The 19521-nt window shown below is 49.2% G+C and overlaps 1 protein-coding gene across 1 annotated transcript; it reads right to left on the reverse strand.

Moving 5' to 3' along the window:
- Positions 1 to 452: 452 nt before the first annotated feature.
- On the reverse strand, positions 453 to 17848 carry SESN2 (sestrin 2). The gene is made up of 10 exons (XM_025447563.2): positions 17370 to 17848; positions 10909 to 10974; positions 9176 to 9373; positions 8474 to 8656; positions 8154 to 8366; positions 7061 to 7211; positions 6485 to 6603; positions 5919 to 6109; positions 2758 to 2902; positions 453 to 2339 (listed from the first exon to the last, which is right to left on the reverse strand). The coding sequence occupies exons 1-10, from the start codon at positions 17472 to 17474 to the stop codon at positions 2253 to 2255; spliced, it is 1458 nt and encodes a 485-aa protein (XP_025303348.1). The 5' UTR covers positions 17475 to 17848; the 3' UTR covers positions 453 to 2252.
- Between the last annotated feature and the right edge of the window lie 1673 nt (positions 17849 to 19521).

Genomic DNA, 19521 nt, shown 5'->3' on the forward strand with positions numbered 1-19521 from the left:
GGGTTCCCAGATATCTCAAAAACTTCTCTCTGCTACAGGGGGAGCTCCGCAGTGGGGAAAAGCAGCAAGGTGAAATGCTGAGGCCTACAAGTCAGGCAGACCCTGGTTGGAATCCTGGTTCCACCAGTGACCACCTATGTGGCCGTAGCAACGTCACTATCTCTGGGTCTGAATTTTCTCACAGATTCAGAAAAATGGCCTCCAAGTACCCAGTCCAAGGCCAGACTTAGTGAGATAAATAACACGGCCATTATTCTCCCACAGTGGCAGGGCTGGGCACCCAAGGGACAGAATAGACTTTTAATGCCAACTACTCTCAACCCAGCAGTCACTGGGCACAAGTGCCCAGCAGGGTAGGGGCCAGCAGGTCAGGTCCATGATGCAACCACAGCTTGCTGTTGATGCTAAGAGATGAACCATGACCCTTGGAAAAACAGCCCATTAACAAGAAGTACAAAACAAAACCTCAGTGAACTTTTATTTTTCATCATACAGAACTGGTAGCAAAGCCGAAGATTTCTGCACTTGAACACTAGATATCCCTCCCTATCCCCCCGGGGGGACATTTACAGAGTCATCATGTCCCTTCTAGAATCCAAACCCCAATGCTGGGGCCTCTTCCCTCCTGCCCAACTTCATTGCAGGGAGGGCTCTGAGGCCGGAAGGGGGTGCCAGTCGCTTCCCCATGCCTGCATGGGTTTGAAATGTGGCACGCTGACCAGGCTCCGTTCTTGCCCCTCTCCAGAGAGGAGGGTCAGAAGCAGCAGCAGCATGACCCCCGCCTTTCTTCAGTCACCTCCAAACTGGTCAGAGAGGAGGCACATACTGCCAGAAGAAGGGCATGGGACGTCACCATTCACAGCTTATTTGCTACAGAAAGTGCCTGGGATCGGTCCTTGGCTGCTTCTGCCTCCAAGCAATCCACCTAAAATCGAGGAAAGGACAGAAACTGGGATTGGGGGGTGGGGATGGGGGCGCTGTCCTAGGAAGGCAGCCAGGAGAGACTGCCTGCCAAGGGGGCAGGCTATCCCTAGAGGCCTTTGAGATTCTGCAAGCTTTGCAGTTTGCTGCTGGCAGGTTGGCCTGCGAAGCCCAGAGTAGACTCAGACATCACAGAAAGTCTCAGCCCTCCGTTGCAACTATATAAACGGAGGTCAAAAAGGTTTGGCAACATAGCTGTGGTCACACAGGTCAGTTTGGGCAGGACCCAAACAAAAACCCTGGCGTCTCCTGACTCTCCCCCTGAACCCCTGCCTCTGAAACCATCTAGAAAGGCTCACTTGGTGGGAAATGTCTGTAGCAGAGCCATGGGAGGTTGGAGAGTGGGGTGCCAGCACCTGCAGAGCAGGCCCAGTTCTGGGGAGAACAGATTTCTCCCTGTGCCCCTCCTCTCAGGCATTGACTGTGGCTATAGAGGTGTGGTCCTGAGAACGTTCCCCTTAAAGAACCGAAATACAGACAGTTGCTAATACTCCCTCCTCTTCAGAAGGCAAAGGGACCCACAGAAGACCCGAACCCTCTAGAGATAATCTACTTTTTTGATATGCTTGGTCTCTCTTATGGGGCCTCCCACCACCAGGTATGGGAGAGAAGGGGAACAGGGGTGGGTAAGGGGAGGTCAAAGGAGCTAAACCAGGATCAGGATAACTAGGGAAAAGGGGCCTTCAGGCTGCCAGAAAGAACAGGCTCTCAGGGAGCCGAACACACAGACCAGCTGTGACACTGAGTTTCACATTGACGGGTGAATGGCAGGTGGGAGGAAATGAAATCTGGGAGTGAGGGAGGAGGAGGAAAGGCAAAGCTGCTTGGAGTGTCAGCCCCTGGAGATTTTGCCCCCTCTCCTTCAGGGGCCAGCCAGGGACTTCCCAGTCCAGGAAGGCCACCATACTTGTGATGCCTGTGGCCCAGCCTGCTGGCACATAAATGAGCTCAGTTCATTTCCCTTCTTGTGCCTTCTGCCTCTGGGGTCAGGGACAGGAAGAAGGGTATGGTCCCTGGGGATCTGCTGGTCCTCTTCCAGCTCCCAGGGGCAGAACTGAGGTCCCAGAGTCAGTGCAATGATCCTGTCCATTCCAGTGAGTAGAAGAGAGGGGACGGCTCAGGGGCTGCACGTCACACACAAGCCCACCTCCAGCGTGGGGTGGGAGGCCTGGGACAGAAAGGGATCAGGGTCTGTTTCCAGACAAGGAAGTCCTTGCAGGGAGGAGGATGCCCCCAGGGTCAGTTGCTCTGGGCCCAGATCCTGCTTGGAGTCAGGTCATGTAGCGGGTGATGGCGCGGAGGGCGTAGAGCAAGGCGGCCTGCATACGGGCCTCCAAGAGCAGCAAGTTCACGTGGACCTGGGATGTAGACAAGGACTTGTTGGTGACTGATGTCACTCCTCACCATTCCTACCCTGACTAATCTCTTTATTTCTCAAAGTTAAAAACCAGAGCTGCCCCTGGGCATTCATTTTCTCATTTCACCCCCCCCAGCAACCTTGAAATGCAGGCAGTGTTTGCTCTTATTATAAAGATAACTAGCTCAGGGGGCAAAGCAACTTGCCCAGGGTCACCAGGCTACTGAGTGATCATGTCAGGCTGGCTGCCACTGAGGACCTTGTGAAGCATACTCCCATTTTATAGGTGAGTAAATGGAGTCAGAAATCACACAGTGGGACCAGGACTTGAACCCAGGATGCTACACCCAGGTGTCCCAACTGGTGGAAGACTCAGCCTGGGAAAGCACATTGGGTCCTGACCCCAATCTCTCCTGTACCTTCTCTGAGTGGCGGAAGTGCCTCCAGAAGAGGTTGTACATTCTTCGCGTGGTCTTCTCTGGGTAGCAGGCCACCGTCTTGATATAGACCTTGAGGTTCCGTTCCAAGAGCTGGTTCACCTCCCCGTAGTCATAGTCATCATATCTGAATAGAAAGGCCTCGATAGCATCACTCTCCAAGTGACTCCTCTCCCCTACCCCCACCCTATAGAAGGAGGAACAGAGTGTGGCAAGAAAAAGCAGAAGGTAGGAAGCAAGTAGAAGCTTGGTTCCTCTTAGAAAAATAGCTGATGTCATACGTTGCAGGCCACTAGACTGGTAGGGGACCACTCCAAAGACTGCAGACAATTAGCATGCCATATTGAGTACCAGTCATGTGCTGTGTGAATATGTGCTCATGGAATCCTCAAAACTACTACAGAAGCTGTCTACAGAACTATTATATATAAAACACCAGGGCAGCCCCAGTGGCGCAGTGGTTTAGCACTGCCTGCAGCCCAGGGTGTGATCCTGGAGCCTCGGGATCAAGTCCCACATCGGGCTCCCTGCATGGAGCCTGCTTCTCCCTCTGCCTGTGTCCCTGCCTCTCTCTCTCTCTCTCTGTGTGTTTCTCATGAATAAATAAATAAAATTAAAAAAAAAAACAAAAAACAAAAAAAAACACACCATATTCATCAGCCCCATTATATAACTGAAAAGGAAAGTGAGAGAGGTGAAATCACTTGTCCTGGGAATGGATTTCAAACCCAGCTCTGCCCAGCTCCAAGGTCATACTCATTACAGTAAAAGCCATGGAAGAAGGGGCAGGAGGTTAGTACAACTACTTTCCCTGGAGAAGGCAAAGAGAAAGGGAAAAAGAAGTGGTACTCGTTTTACAGACGGCCAAACTAAGGCCTGGAGCAGATAATTAACTTGTTCAAAGTCAAAGAGCAAGTTGGTGACAAGTCTGGAAGCCACTTTGTCACTCTCCAGTCCAGTGAGCCAGTGAGTCATCACAGATCAGTTTGGATGGGGTAAATTGGCTGAAAACTGGAGGACAGATTCAGTAGACAGAGGCATGAGAGCAAGAACCATGCTGGAGAATGGGGAAGCGTGGACCAGGGAGCTGGGCAGAAGCAGCCTGTGCCACACTCTAAGACGCTTGCCCCTCTTCCACCTCCCCTGGGCTGGAAAACTGTCCATGACTAGCAAGAAGACGCCCAATTAAATACAAATGAATCCACCCAGTGAAATATAATTTACAGCCAGTAGCACAAAAACACACATTTTCTACAGGGAATATGTACCTTTCTAAAAACATAGGTTTTTTTTTTTTTTTTTTTAGATGCTTGGACTAAACCATTAAATGAAAAAAGCAAGATCACATATTCATTAAAATAGCCACAACACGTTTGATTAAATGAGTAAAATAAGTGAAATGAGTAGGGAGAAAATCTTGTGTTTGTAAAATTATGTGTGTTTTGGTTATCGGCGTGTGGAAAAAAGCCAGGAGAGAAATACTTGACAATAATAAGAGCAGGTGGGATGATGGATGATCTTTATTTTCTCCTTTTTGTTACTTCTGTTTTCTAGATTTACTGTAAATCTAGTTCTCTCTATAAACATCAAATATACATTTAAAAAATGTAATAACTGTTATAACTCCAACTACAGAAAAGCAACTACATTAGAAAGAAGAAAAGCAACGGAGAAAGACTGTCACAGGATGGGGATGTGGTTGTTAAGTAGCTGAATCTGGGAAATGGTTTTTTCCCCCTTAATTCTTTGAATTTCTTACAATGTTATCGGAGTGAGATTTCTTAAAAAAAAAAAAAAAAAAAAAAATTGGTCTGGGGGCACCTGGGAGGCTCAGTCGGTCTGACTCTTGGTTTTGGCTCAGGTCATGATCTCAGGGTCATGAGATCAAGCCCCACTTTGGGCTCTGCACTCAGCCTGGAGATTCTCTCTCTCTCCCTTTGTCCTCCCCCAGCTCACACACTTGCTATCTTTCTCCCTCTCAAAAATAAATAAACACAATCTTTTTAAAAAATTAATTTTTTAAAAATAGGGGTGCCTGGGCAGCTCAGACAGTTAAGTGACTTAAGATTTTATTTACTTATTTGAGAGATGAAGAGAGAGTGAGTAAGAGAGACCACATGAACAGGGTACCTGCCAGGCTCGATCCTAGGACTCTGGGATCACGACCTGAGCAAAGGGAGACGCTTAACTGACTGACCCACTCAGGCACCCCATGGTCTGTGTATATTCTTGACAAGTAATTTCACATCTAGAGATCATCTATAAGGACTTAGGTATAAGGGTAGCCAGTGCACATGGTGTTTTTAATAGTGAAAAACTGCAAACTATCTACACATCCGATAATTGAGGCGTGGTTGAATTAAGCTACATCCATAATGGAACACCATTCAGTGGTTAAAAAACATAAAAGATCTATTCATACTGACAAGGAAGGCAGTTCACAATAGATGACTAGGTGAAAAAAAAAAGCAAGTTGTAGAATATATCAAGCATGATTCCATCAATTAAAAAAAAATCTACTTAAATCAGAAAATACTTAAATAACAAGATGAAAATGTTAATTAATCATACAGTATCCAGAGACAACCATTATTAATTAACATTTTAGTGTGTAGCCTTCCACACATTTTCCATGCACGCACACATTTTTAGTAAAGAAAAGGGGGGAACAAAAGGAAGATTCTGGTTGGTAACCAGCTTTCTTTTTTCTCAATACGTTTTGTACAATTTCCCATAGCAATATAAAGAAACCATTATTATAACTTGTAATAGCTGTATACTTTTTCACTGAGTGGATATAACGTTATTTAAAGTCTCCTACTGATGTGCATTTATGTTATCCTTATTTATTGTAAGAGAAGAGCTCCTACTTGGAATGGAAACACACACTCTCTCTCCCTCCCGACTCTTCTAAGTATCTCCTTAGTTATCTCTAGAGGGTGGGATTAAAGAGTTTCCTTGACAAGGTTCAAACAGCACATCTATTATCTTTTATAATCAGCAAATAAAAGAATTTGCTTTGAAAAATACTATAGGCAGGAAGAAGGGAAAAGAAATAAACAAAGAACAAAAGGAAACAGCTGTGAGCTGAGATTGAGGGTTTGTAGCACACATGCACACTGGATGAGGGGCTCTATGCTCACCTGATCCCAAAGACACAGTGGATGTAATTCCAGATGGCCCTTCGGAGCATGGAGGTGTCTACTCCACTGTGCATGGCAATGGTGTTGTAGGTAAGGCTATAGGCTGCCTGGAACTTCTCATCCAGCAGCTGCCCACCCTCAGGGTAAAGCCGCTGGATCAGTGAATAGCCATGGTCTTCCCAGGTATAATCCTGAAAAATGTGGGAAGGGGTCAGGGAGTATAATCTTGGCGGTCCAAGGTTGGCCATAGGGACCCCATCCTCTGGAGCACAATTTCACTCTTTATAGTCTCTTTCCTGCCCCACAGATCTAACCTGCTGCCTGATCTGGGCCTGCTGCTTGGTCTGGGAGAAGCCAAAGAGAATGCACCTTGGTGATGACCTTCTCCCTGTGACCAGGATCCCCTGAGCTTAGGGCACAGATAGGTCCTGACACAATCTAGGGTCTCCCATTTCCCTCACAGAATCTCAAGGGAGAAGATGCCTGGCTTTCTAACCACTCAAGCCATCCACCCCTTGCTTGTTTGTAAACCCAGTGCAATGCCAACAAGACCCTAGAGAACCTACCTGGGCACGGAAGGTGGGGGGCGCCTCAGACCCTCGCCGGGTAAAGTCCTCATATCCGAAAGCGGGGTCCTCCACAAAGCACAGCATGTCTGGGTGTGGAGAAGGCTCCAGGATGTCGGCTAAGGATGTCAGAAACAGGTCACAGTGAGGCCAAGGCATGGAGTACAGGAGCATCTACTCCTGATTAATCAATAATGGGTGGGGGTAGATGAGGCTGCCCATGGACCCGGCGGATAAGGCCCCCAGTAATAATCATAGCAATCCTGACAACAGTAGTTATTCATGGAGCCACTTACTCTGTGCTAAGAGTTTTGCTTCCATTGTCCCATTTACCCCACAAACCAATCCTTCACGTGGGAGGAGACTGAGGCCCCGAGACAGAAAGTGAATTCTCAGGGGTCACATTGCCAGAGGGGCTGACCCTAAAGTCCATGCTCGGAACCTCCTAGAAGAAGTGATTGAGATGTGGCTGCCTCCAAAATATAAGAGGGGCCATGCATGGAGTTGCCTACTCCCCAGCAGAGATGGTGTAAGAAGGGGGCAGCCCCTGGAACCTGGCTTCCTGTGACGCTGTACCTGAGGGAGTCACCAGAAGGCTCTCCGACTTCTCCAGCTCAAAGCGGCTCTCCATCTCCTCCTGGGATGCTCCTTCATCCCGTAACAGACTCTCCTGGAGCTGCCTCATGCGTTCCATCAAAGCTTCCACGTCTCGGGCAGCCTCAAAGCCCTGCAGGAGGGACCCCATGGTGACCACTTACTCCTCAGCCCCAGGAAACTCCACACATCCTTCCCATAAGCCAGGCCACCCCGAGCGACCACAGGGGCGCACTGCCTCCCGAGGCAGCCAGTGGGCTGGGCAGCTAGTGTGTTGTACTTCAAGGGGCATCTAGGTGGCTCGGTTAAGTGTCTGCCTATGGCTCTCAGGTCCTGGGATCAAGCCCTGCCGTATCCTGGCTCCCTCTTCCTCAGGGAGACTGCTCTTCCCTTGCCCTCTGCCCCTCCCCCTGCCTGTGCCTGTTCTCTCGCTCTCCCTAATAAAAAAATAAAATCTTAAAAAAAAAAAAAAAAACAACAACAACAACAAAAAAAAACTGATGCCTGGGTGGCTCAGCAGTTGAGCATCTGTATTTGGCTCAGGGCGTGATCCTGGAGTCCTGGGATCAAGTCCCACATCGGGCTTCCTGCATGGAGCCTGCTTCTCCCTCTGTTTGTGTCTCTGCCTCTCTCTATGTGTCTCTCATGAATAAATAAAAAAAATCTTCAAAAAAAAAGTGAAGTTTAAGAAGCTATGGAATAGGCATGTCTTCTCTGACCATCAACCTCCCTCACTGGAAAGGGGATTATTAAAGTATCTGTAATTTTATATTAAAACAAACAAGGCCATCTGATGGAGTAAGAGGCAAACTTTCTAAAGTGCTAATACTCAGGAGACCTTATGCCTAAGACGCTACATGCCAAGGGGCCTACCACATGGTTATTTCATTTGATCCTCACAACCCTTATGAAGTAGGGGTCTGTAGCCTCATTTCACAGATGAGGAAACCAAGTTTCAAAGTCAATTAACTTTTCTGAGGCCTCTCAGCGTGAGATAGGGAAGCACTGGCTTCCATGCAAGGACCAGAGGCCATGCGAGCTTCTTCTCCCAACAAGACCCAGGCCCATGACTTACCCCAGAGTTGTTCATTGGGTCCCTGCTGGGTGGGCTACTCTGCCCACTGGGGGGTGAAGGTGCCTGGGGGGCAGGGCTGCCCTCTGAGTCCCCCTCAGGGAGGATGCCACAGCCAAACACAAAGGAGGCCAGTGAATGGCAGTGGGTGAGCAGGACCAGTGCCTGGATGAGCTCTGCCAGAGACCAGCTGTGCTCGCCTGTCTTCAGCAAGGCCTGGAGAGGAAAGAAGGCCAGACTGGCTCAGTGCCTGGCCCTAGGCTGACTGCCTGACATGCCCCAGCCCGGCCCCTTTGCTCCCACTGCCTCTCTGCCCATGGCACCTGGATATGTTCCTTGGTGATGAGCCACGGCCGGTGTGCCAGCAACTTGTTGATCTCACTGAGCTTGCGTAGCTTCTCGGGGGCACGATGGAGACCAAGTAGCCACTCAGGGTCACCACCCGTCTGCAGAAACTCAGCCATGTGAGAACCCACCAAGTAAGAACACTGATGGCGGGCGGCAGCCTGTGGAGGGGGTGGACAGATCCTTGCTCAGGGTAGATACCCCATGGAGGGAGAAATCCCAGACCTCACTGTGGCCAGAGAGGCAGGACTCTAAGGTCCTGACCCCAGCTCCACTAGTTTGCTCTCCTTCCTTGGTCAGGTCATCTGACTCCTTTGTGCCTGTTTCCTTCTTCATAAAGTAGGCACTAAAAATGCCTCTTTGGGATGCCTGGGTGGCTCAGTCAGTTAAGCATCTGACTTGCTATCAGCTCAGGTCTTGATTTATCTCAGGGTTATGAGTTCAATCCCCGCATTGGGCTCCATGCTGAGTATGGAGCCTACTTAATTAAAAAAAAAAAAAAAGAAAGTCTCTCTTCACAATTCTGTGGATGATTAGATAAAGTTAGGGCTTTCCTCTGCACTGTGCAACCTTTCCTTCTGGGCTATGGAATGAATTTAGGAAGCACCCAGCAAAGAGATCTCAAGACCAAAACCCCCCATGTGGCCAACCCTACAAGAGTTGGACTCAGACAGGCTCACCATGATGGCAATGTAGTGGCGCCAGGAGCTGGCCAGGGGCCCATCTGTGTGCAGCAAGAGGTAGTGCAGACGCCAAAAGCAGCTAAGATAGTCAGGGTGCAGGCCCATCACCACTGCCAGATTGTCCACCCGTCCAGAGGACATCAGTGCCTCTAGCCTCAGGTGCTGCTCCAGGCTCTCAGCTCCCTCCTGAAGGACCTGCCAAGCAAAGGAGAGAGGGTGAGTTCCCAGACCACCCTCCACATCAAAGAGACCAATGTATTCATTGTGTTGGGACTATAATAGCCGAGAAACTAAAAACTGACCGTCATGTCCAAAAAAAAGGAAAATAGGGGAGGAAAAGAGAATTCTTTAAGTGATCTCTTTGCTCAAGGTTACAGATCTAGTAAATGACCGGAACGTGGATTCAAATCCAGATTAGCACCAAAGCCTGTTTATTTCCTTCATTATAAAAGAGGACTGGTTATTTACAAATGAAAAAAGAAAATACAAGAACAATACTTGAGTTTAAAAACTCTGGGCTGGATATAAATAATCAGCAGGTGGTTGTTTGCTTTCCATTTACAAAGGGTGGAGAGGGAACTGGGGGTGGAGAGGGGGGCAAGTTAGACATTTGTTAACAGCTCATTAACTGCTTGGCTACACATTTAGGAGAGCAAACAGGACGACAAAACAAAACATTTATTTTTGTTCCCTGAAGGCCAAAGAAATAGGAGGAAACTATTATTTTAAAATTCTTCTGGCATGTAGTTTGAAGGTAACGCCCCTCCTCCCCAACCCCATGCTAGAATGTCGTCAGCTCCGTGATGGCAAGGGTTTTGGCTGTCTTGTTCTGTCTTAGCCCCAGCACCTACAACAGTGCCTGACATGGATTAATCATTCAATAGATATCTGTTAAATAAATGAATAAATGATCTGACTCCGTGGATAAATTATGTCTCTTGTATTAGATGTTTCTTGTAGTGATGAAAATAAAGAACATGATGATAACCGCCTCCCCCATATGTTGTAAACTATGACCTTGGTTCTATATGAAAAAAAAGCCCCAAAACAGTGATAAACAGTTAAGTAACAGTGATTATCTCTGTGGGAGGTCGGATTACAGGAGACCAGAGCCTTCTGAGACATTAAAAATTTTCTTATAACGAACATAATATCACTTTTGAAGTTGAAAAAAAAAGTAATTTATGTATAGTCAAAGAAGAGCAGTTAATATAGATAGTTTATCTTTTTAAAGAACAGTCCTGGGGCACCAGGGTAGCTCAGTAGATTAAGCGTCTGCCTTTGGTTTAGGTCATGATCCCAGGGATCGAGCCCCTGTGTCAGGCTCCCTCCTCAATGGAGAGTCTGCTTCTCCCTTTCCCTCTGCCACTCGCCCTGCTTGTGCTTTTGCTCTGTCAAATAAATAAAATAAATAAAATAAAATAAAATAAAATAAAAATAAAATAAATAAGGAAGGAAAGAAAGAAAGAACGAGCCTTGTTCTGGGAATCAAAAGTTTGTTCATTACCTAGCTGTGTCATTATCACTTTATCTCTTTGAGCCTGTTTCTTCCCAGCAACGTGGGGTTGATATGCATGCTTCACAGAGCTGTTTGTGGGTTAAATGAGTCAAGAACCTGAAGCTAGTTTCAAAGCTGCTATTTCAAGAGACAGGAAAAGACCCCCACCCACACAATGTCCCATGTCCTTTCTTCCCAGAGGCCAAAAATTCCTAACCCCTTCCAAGCCTACCTCCTCTACTGGGATGAAGGCACTGGGCCCTCGGGGGCCTCGCCGAGCCCGGCTTTCCCTCTGCTCCTAGAAGGAAACACATCATGATTATTGGAGGTAAAAGTGAGGACTTATGAGTATAGTTATCTCTCCAGCTTTTTCTTCCTACTCAAGGGGGCACACAGAGCTTTTAAAACCACCCCTTGGGGCAGCCCGGGTGGCTCAGTGGTTTAGCACTTCAGCCCAGGGTGTGATCCTGGAGACCAGGGATAGAGTCCCATGTCAGGCTCCCTGCATGGAGCCTGCTTCTCCCTCTGCCTGTGCCTTTGTTTTTGTCTCTGTCTCTGTCTCTCTCTCTCTCGTGAATAAATAAAATATTTTTTAAAATAAATAAAACCACCCTTTGGTGCACACTATACAGAAGACTCAGGTGGGAGATATACACATGTTGGCAGGTGGAGAAAGGATAAGCAAGGAAGAGCTCACCCTACAGGCTGAGGTTTTCAGGAACTGGGCACCTCAGTTTTAGGTGGGAGGGGGATGGGAAGGGGAAAAATATATAGCAACCATGGTACACATCTCTAGAAGGCCACCTTTTTAGTAGCCCTGGAGATCCCATACAAGAAATCCTGAAACTAGATTAGCATCTACCTTACTTAGATTCCTACGATACAGCCTCAATTGCTTTCCAACTGTCACTTCTTCATCCCTCCCACTTCCATCACCTTAGACTACACCATCCCTTGTCTGGACCGCCACCCACAGCTCTACCAATGTTCTTCCTGCTTCCATTGCCCTGCCCTCTCCTACCTATCCTCCAAAAAATGAACAAAACAATGCATAAAGAAAATATCCTGCCCAAACTATACCTCTAGAACTGGAAGCACATTTAGTGAGTCCGTGACACTGGTGGTTTCTAGGAGGGCAAACTTTCTGTAGCCAAGGGAAATTTTCTCAAGTGCAAATCTGGTCAACTGGCTTAAAACCCTGCCTCTAGTACTCATACCTTTCCAGGTAAATTAGTAGTTCTGGCCTACTGTTCTCCCACTGGTCACTCCTTTTGCCAAATTAACTCATAGTCTTCCAAGGTTGGGGAACCTTCTTCTGACCCCCATCTGTGACCCTACAATTCCTGGTGCTTTTGCTTCTGATAACATTGTCTTCTAATTGTCTGATTCAGATCTCCCACTACCAGATCACATTTTGAGGACAGCAGGGCTAGGTCATTCATACCAGCCTGTGAATGAAGAAAACAGAGAAAATAGAGAGGAATGGAGGGAATCTAAGCAGGGCATACAAGGCTGACAGTAGCAGTTCTTCTGATGTCATGCACTGGAGTCTCTTTGGAACCCACCATTCATGTACTCACTAAATCTGCTCCTAGTCTGAGAGGCAGGGTTCAGAGAGAATGTTTTATTTATTTATTTATTTGTTTTGATAACTGGGAGGGGAGCTCTCAGTACTGGCCTTGGAAACAGTTTACCCAAATCAGAGTCATGCTCTACTGGACAGAGACAGTATCCCCCTAACTCTCCCCTCACTGGAAACCAGACTGAGTATCAATCCACAGGTGTCCAGGGACTAAAGATTATAATTGAACTTCCTTTTCAGATGGCCAAAACGCCCCAGAGAGAGACAGAACTTTGGGACTCTGAAAGACCACACAGAAAGAACAATGGGATCTGGAAGTCCCAGGTCTGAGGACCAATTCTGCTACTAACTTGCTGTTTGACTTTGAGAAAGTGACCTAGACCCTCTGGGTCTTAATCTTAGACAAAAAAAGTAGTTGGGCTAATTGCTCAGCCCCTTTTAGCCCACACTTCTGGGAGCTACCAGGCCAGGCTGGTCCAAGTCCAGTACAGAAATCCCAGCAATCTCCAAGTACTCTCTTTCAGCTTCCCTCCTCCCTCACCAAAGAAAAAAAGCCTAACAGCTCTGTCTAGTAGGAGATAAGGACTGCTGACTCCACATTCTGGGCCTCTCCCTCAGGGGACCTGAGGACAGATAGAAAACCAGGGTGGGGGTAGGGGTGGGGGACCTGGAGGGCCCCTCAGGGTGCTGAGGAGGTACAGGGACCAGCCTTGGGTACCCCTTCTTACTCTAAAATTTGCCCCAGGACCTGTTAAAGGAAAGATCTGATGCCTGTAGGTCTTTAGGTGATAAGTCGGGACCCACCAACATTTTCAGTCCTGAGCAGGATGATGATGATGATGATGGTGATGGTGATGATGGTGACAGCCATGATGGTAATTATAGAGTACAGTTAAAAGATACAGGTTCTTGGCCCAGAATTCTTGGGATCATATGACAACTCCACAACCTATTATCTGCTAGCTATGGGAGCCTCGGTTTCCCCACCAAATAATGGGGACAATAGTACCCACTTTCTCTGGGCAGTCATGAGGATTTAATGAGATAATGCCCCTATAGCCTTTACCTCAGTACCTCTGTCACACAAAGCACTTAATAAAAGGCAGCAGTCAGCGATCATTAACCTCGTTGTAATTTTCAAACAAGGACTTCACAACCCATGAGGTACAAAACCCCTTTGAGACGCTTTCAAAAAGATGCCAATGCCAAGGTCCCACCTCCAGCAATTCTGATTTAATTGGGTGGGGCCCAACATAATTTACAGCTAGGGTGGAGGGCCACGGTTTCACACCTTTTATTGATCATTTTCTCAAGTCTAAGGCACTGTGCTAAGTGCTTTCCAGGTGGAACCAGAATTAATTTGTTCATTCAACAAATATTTTTGATGACTATAATGCAGACAGAGAACAGGAATGAAAAGACAGTCTCAGCCTTCACAGAATTTATGATCTAAAGGAGAATGACAGATGAATAGGATTTTAAATCATAGATTGTGTAAAGTAAATGAAATAGAGAACGAGACAGTGTATGATGGAGTGGGGGTGTACCACATATCAGTCTGAGGAAACAGGGAAAGCTACTGGGGAGCTAACCTTTGTGTCAATATCTAAATATCAAATATCTAAATAAGTTGATGAGAAGGCAGCAGGGCCCATAGAGATCTAGGGGACCAGCATTCCAGCCACAGGGAACAGAAAATACAAAGTCCTGAAGATAAGACCAAGTAGATTCTAATCCAGAGCTCCAATACCCTGAAAGCTTCTCTGATCTTGACACCCAGAACTTCAGGGGGAAGTAGACAGAACAAGGTCCCACTACCGAGAGATGATGCCTCCAGCTTAGCCCTCCCCTATTTCCCAGGTAGGGAGTCATAATAACAATGGTAGGTAACACCACCGATTACCATCAGCTAGGCGTTTTTCATGCACTTAAGGTAGGATCTACTACTACTCCTAGAGCTCCCATTTTACATATGATGAACAAGTCCCAGGGAGGTCAAGTCAGACTTTGTACCTGTGGTTCACCAGGAGTGAGAATCTCCTTCTCCCTGTCCACGTTCCCTGGGATCCACTCCCAGTCACAGCACCTGCATATTGTGTTTTTTCTTACTTGGAGGGCACACTGGATCTAGCTCCCTGTGACCCCAGTAACACTGAAGTCAGACAGCCCTCTCAGTGGCCACTGAACAGGGAAGGCTTTAGGCAAGTTGTAAAAGGGGGATAATTACCCCTCAAGCTCAGTGCCAGGCTCCTAATTTAAATACTCGCTAAATGTTAATTTTTATATTAGCTCAGGCATTTGCACTCAGGTTCCATTGACTCTTCATCAGTTTTGGGGGTAAGGGCTGGGGGTCTCTATGTTGCATACAAGATTAAGGTTCCAAAGGTTAAGCACCAGCTGACAAGTGGCCAGTTTGAGATCGGAGCTCAGTTCAGTTTGGCTTCCAAGGGTTCTACCACCCACATCAGCCTCTTGGAGTAGCCCCAGCCTTTATTCCGAGTATCCTATCCAGAGCCTGTAACCCCCAGGACTCAGCTACACACCTATGAAGTCATTCGGCCAGCTGGGAAGGGACAGAGACTCCCCCAACCTCACTCCACGGCAGAACTCAGGTACCTGCCACAATTTACACACGAGAGGGAGACGGAAGGCCCAAGCAGCCTCTTACTCCAGCCTTGGAAGGAGGGGGTGTGAGTGGCGCCATGGGCTGGGCACTAGGCTAAGTGCTTTACACATATGATCTGGCTGATTTCTCACAACTACCCTGAGGGAAACAGGTCTTATTCCTTCTTCAGAGACAGCTCATTGAGGCTCCTTCTGAGTCCTGTTCCAGATGTGCACAGCTCAGATCTGACTTCAAAGCACATGCAGGTCACAAGGGTCAGCTAAGCCAACAAGGAACAAAGAGTTAGGAGCACTTACTAGGTGCTAAGAACAGTGCTGGAAAGGTGACCAACAGAACGTTTCTAGTCTAGCAAAGGAGACACACAAAATGCCGATTACATGACTGTTACACTATAAGTGGATTAAAGCTCCAACAACCGAGGAGAAGACGTACTGAAGGAGGGTATGCAGAAGGGCCTTATCGTGTGGGGGAGGGAGAGTTTCCCTGAGGAAGTGATGTTTGAGGAAGTGATTCTAGAGCTCAAGAGGGCTCAAAACATATACCATTGGTCCTAGAGTGAAGTCCTAGGGTCTGTAGGCTTTGATCCCTTTAGGTTAAGGGCATGTGGTGAAGTGCTGGGAGGTGAGGGGCCCACGTGTCTGGTGTTCCCTTGGGCACCAGGCTCTGTAATTTCAGTGCCCTACAGTCTTCTAAGGGTGCTGCTTAAAGCAGGCATCTTCCCAAGGTCCTCTTCTTGAGAGAGAAGACTATGTGGACAGTGTTCAGATATCTTGCTGCTGACAAGTGGCTTCCATCTAAAGGCCACTCCCTAGAGCCTGCCCAGACCACCTGGGGCACTGTCTTCTCCCCAGGCCACTTCCCAGGCACTAGGAGAGGGATGGGCCAATTCTCACCTCAGGCAAGAGGGACAGGTTCAGGCACTCCATTGTGACACACTCTGGGGAAAGGGAAATGACCACATTCTAACGATACCCAGCATCTCTGACTCAGTTACTATGTTCCAGGAGTTGTGCTTTAGCCTTTGCTTGTATTGTCATTTCTCCCAACAATCCTCAGAGATACTATCAAATCTCCATGGGAAGAAGCTGCAGGAGGGAAAAATGATCACTTGGCCAAGATCACACAGCAAATGAATGAGAGGGCTGGGATATGAACCCAGAACGCTCCCCTCTAGGGGCCAGGTGCCCTCAATAATTCTGTGATTCACCCAGCCCCCTCCAGAAAGAACTAGACTCAGAGTAAAGTGACTTGCTCAAAGCCACTTGGCAAAGTGACAGGATGGGGGTTTCATTCCTCCACCTGGGGTTCTTAAACCATGATGGCGAAGGGCAGAGATCCCCACAGAAAACCCAGGACGTAAACCATCCACCGCTGGAGGTAGGACCCCAAGAAATCATGCTGCTCCGAGAAGGGCAGCAATTTTCCCAGGGTCACCCAGGTTAGGACTAGCACTTGTCACACTCCCAGCCCCAGCAATATACTTACACCATGCTCCAGGCCTGGAACCTAAAACAAGCTAAATTCTCTGTAGTGTCAAGCACACTACGGAATCCCAGATACGCCCAGCAAAGAGCTACTTGGTGGGGCTAGTGAAGGAAGTCCCTCCTGGGCCTCAATTTCCTCACCCTGGAAAATGGGGCTATAGTGTAGCTCTATTTAGCTAGTTTAGTACTTAAGGACTCAGAAAAGGCAAAACCCGAGACCAGCACCTAGTAGTGCTAGTGCTTAAATGATAAGATGTCCCCTGTCGCTGGGGGGGGAGGCAGGAGGTGTGTCAGATTAGGCCCAGCCTCTTCCTAGCTTCCCTGCAAAGAGTTCCTGCGAAACAAACTTCTGGGACCTCAGACCGCTTAGTAGGGCTCAACCTAATGGACGCTCGCCTTCCCGAGCCGGGTCCAGGGTTTCTCCCCTCCTCCCCCAGCTTTGGCCGCCGCCGCGTACCCCGCGGCCAGCCGCGGCCCCGGAACGCCGACGCTCCCCCGCTCCCAACTGGGGGTGCAGGCGTGGGCGGGGGACGCGCTCGACCTCGGCTGGCAAGTCCCAGGTGCCCCAATCCCCGCACTGGGAGACGGGAACCGGGTCGTACCCTGGAAAGAGTCCTCCGCCAGCAGCCCCAGCCTAGAGGAAGGGACTCTGCGGAAGGGGGCGGGGAGGAGGAGTGGTCCGGCCGCAGCGCCGGGGATCTGCCTGGACTTGAAGATTCTCCCGTCGAGAGCCCAAACCCAAGATAACCTCGAGAAGGCTCCCCTCTCATTGGCCGGGAGTCCGAGGGAGCCAGGGAAGGTTCCACAGCCCGGGGGGGGAGGGGGCGGAGAGGGCCGCCACTGCCAGTTGATGCAACCCCATTCCCAGGTTACGCGCTCCACTCCGCCTCCCCCCCACCCGACCCCCGAGCCCGGGGCGTTGTGGGGGGGCCGAGGGGGCGCTGCGCAAAGACTCAGTTCGGGACTCAAACGAAGAGTGGCGTCGCTCGGCCGCTGCTTACCTCTCCCGCCCCGGGGCCGCCGCCGCCGCCGCCGCCGCCGCCGCCCGGGGCGAACGGCAGGTAGCCCTTGAGCTCTGCGCGGCACTCGGAGTCTGCAACGATCATGGTGTGTGCCAGGATCTGGCCACGGCTCGCCGGGCACCCGACGGGGGTTGGCACGCACGCACCCAGGAAGCCGGGGCTAGGGGCCGCTGGGGAGGTCCTAGAGCCCCGGGGAGTCTCTCGGGGTTCCAGAACGCTCCGAGAGCCCAGAACCAGCGAACGGGCGCTCCTCCGCCGGACTCTCCGGTCGGCCGGCTTCTGGAAGGCTGAGTGGCCTCGGCAGTCGGGGATGGGCCGCGGCCCTGGGGTTTTCACGGCCCGGAGTGCCTCGGAAGTCCGCAGTGGCCACGGCCGCTCGCCAAGCCAGCGCTCCCCAGCATCCCCGCCGCGGAACTGCCAGCGCTCGCCGGGCTCTGACACCAGCAGCGCCGCTCAGCCTGCTGCGGTCCCCGGGGGAGGGCGGGGACACAAAAGCTCCGCGCCGCAGCCAATCAGAGGCCTGTTTCCCGGGGAGGCGGGGGCGGCACCTCCCCCTGGAACCCAACGCCCGGCCAATCCGCACCGGGAAGCGCCCGGGAACTCTGGGAGCTGTAGTCAGCCCGGGATGCATGCTGCAAACTTTTGCAAAAGGGTTTAGTCAGATTGTGGGCAGTATCGGCCGAGAGTGACAGCCAAAAGAGTCATTAGGGCTGCGTGATGAAACGGGACTTCACCGGGCTGGGCCGGAGAGCCGGGTGTGAAATCCCTCCCAAGTTCGTTCTTCAGCTTTTCAGTTCCTGCAGGGACTGGTTAGGGTTAGGAGAGGTGGTGCTAATTACAGAGCTGAACCCCAGATTTTGGAGATTAGAGGGCACAGCCCTGCCCCCCACCCCCGGCCTCCGGGAGAGCTCCATCTTAAAATGTACCAGGCACTGGGAATCCATCTATTTGTGGAGTCCCTGGAAAAGCCTCCATTCATCGAAAGGTCCTTGGCAACCTCACGTCTAACCTCAATCCCTATGCTGCAGTTTTCTCTCGTGCTTCCTTGGGGTTTCCTCCAGGCCTGTCTTCCATACCCACCACTCCCTTTTTAGAAACTTTGAGGCAAAAAAAACCCCAAAAAACAAAAAACAACTTTGAGGCAAGGTGTCCTACTGGGTCTTTTCTCACGTCTCTCTCTGGCCACTCCTTCTCTGACTCTCTGGAACGTGGGTGTTCCTCAGTTTCTGTTTTCTCCCCTCCTCTCTCCAGACACTCCGTCCCTCTCTGATCTCATCCATTTCCTGGCCTTCAGTAATCCTTTTGGGAGTAAGTTGCTTACACCAGAACCTCAGCACCTCAAAGTGAATTCATCTCTTGTTCCCTTCCCACAGTCTCTTCCCTCAGTTTTTCTTTAGAGTTCCACTGTTTGTTTTCATCTTAAAGTCATTTACTCTGGATAGGAAATCCTGGGTGGGCTAGATTACCTCCAAGTTTCTCCCAGAGACTTTCTGAGACTAGGCTTACCATTCCAAGGATGACCCTCTGATTTGGCCTGCTGCCTCCAGCTCTTGGAAGAAGAAAATTAATTTCACCCTTTGCTGAGCAACAAAGGCACTCTATCATAACACTTATCCCACTCTACTTTGTACTGTAATTTTCTGTGTACATGTCTTATCTCACCTTCTTGACTATAAGCTCCTTGAAGACAGGGTCCATGTCTTGACACCTTTGTCTCTGCCCTATGCCACCAAGGGTGTCCTGCCAATAAAATGTCCTTGGTGACTGAATCTTTCTTTGAATTGAATTCCCCTCTAAATTAACATATTTCAGATTCAGATTTCATTTTTTTTAAAAAAAGATTTTATTTATTCATTTTGAGAGGGGGAGCACAGGCTGGGTGGGGTAAAGGCAGAGGCAGAGGCAGAGAAAGAATCTCAAGCAGACTTCATGCCCTGCAAGGAGCCCAATGCAGAGCTCTATGTCACAACCCTGAAATCATGACCTAAGCCAAAATAAATAGTCAGGTGCTCAACTGACTGAGCCACCAAGGCACCCTAAGATTCATTTTTAAAATCTACTCTGTAATATCAATGTTTAAAGATTTATTTGAGAGAGAGAGAGAGAGAAGGAGCAGAAGGAATGGGAGAGA

This window comes from Canis lupus, chromosome 2, assembly GCF_003254725.2.
Source record: "Canis lupus dingo isolate Sandy chromosome 2, ASM325472v2, whole genome shotgun sequence".
Classification (NCBI taxonomy): domain Eukaryota; kingdom Metazoa; phylum Chordata; class Mammalia; order Carnivora; family Canidae; genus Canis; species Canis lupus.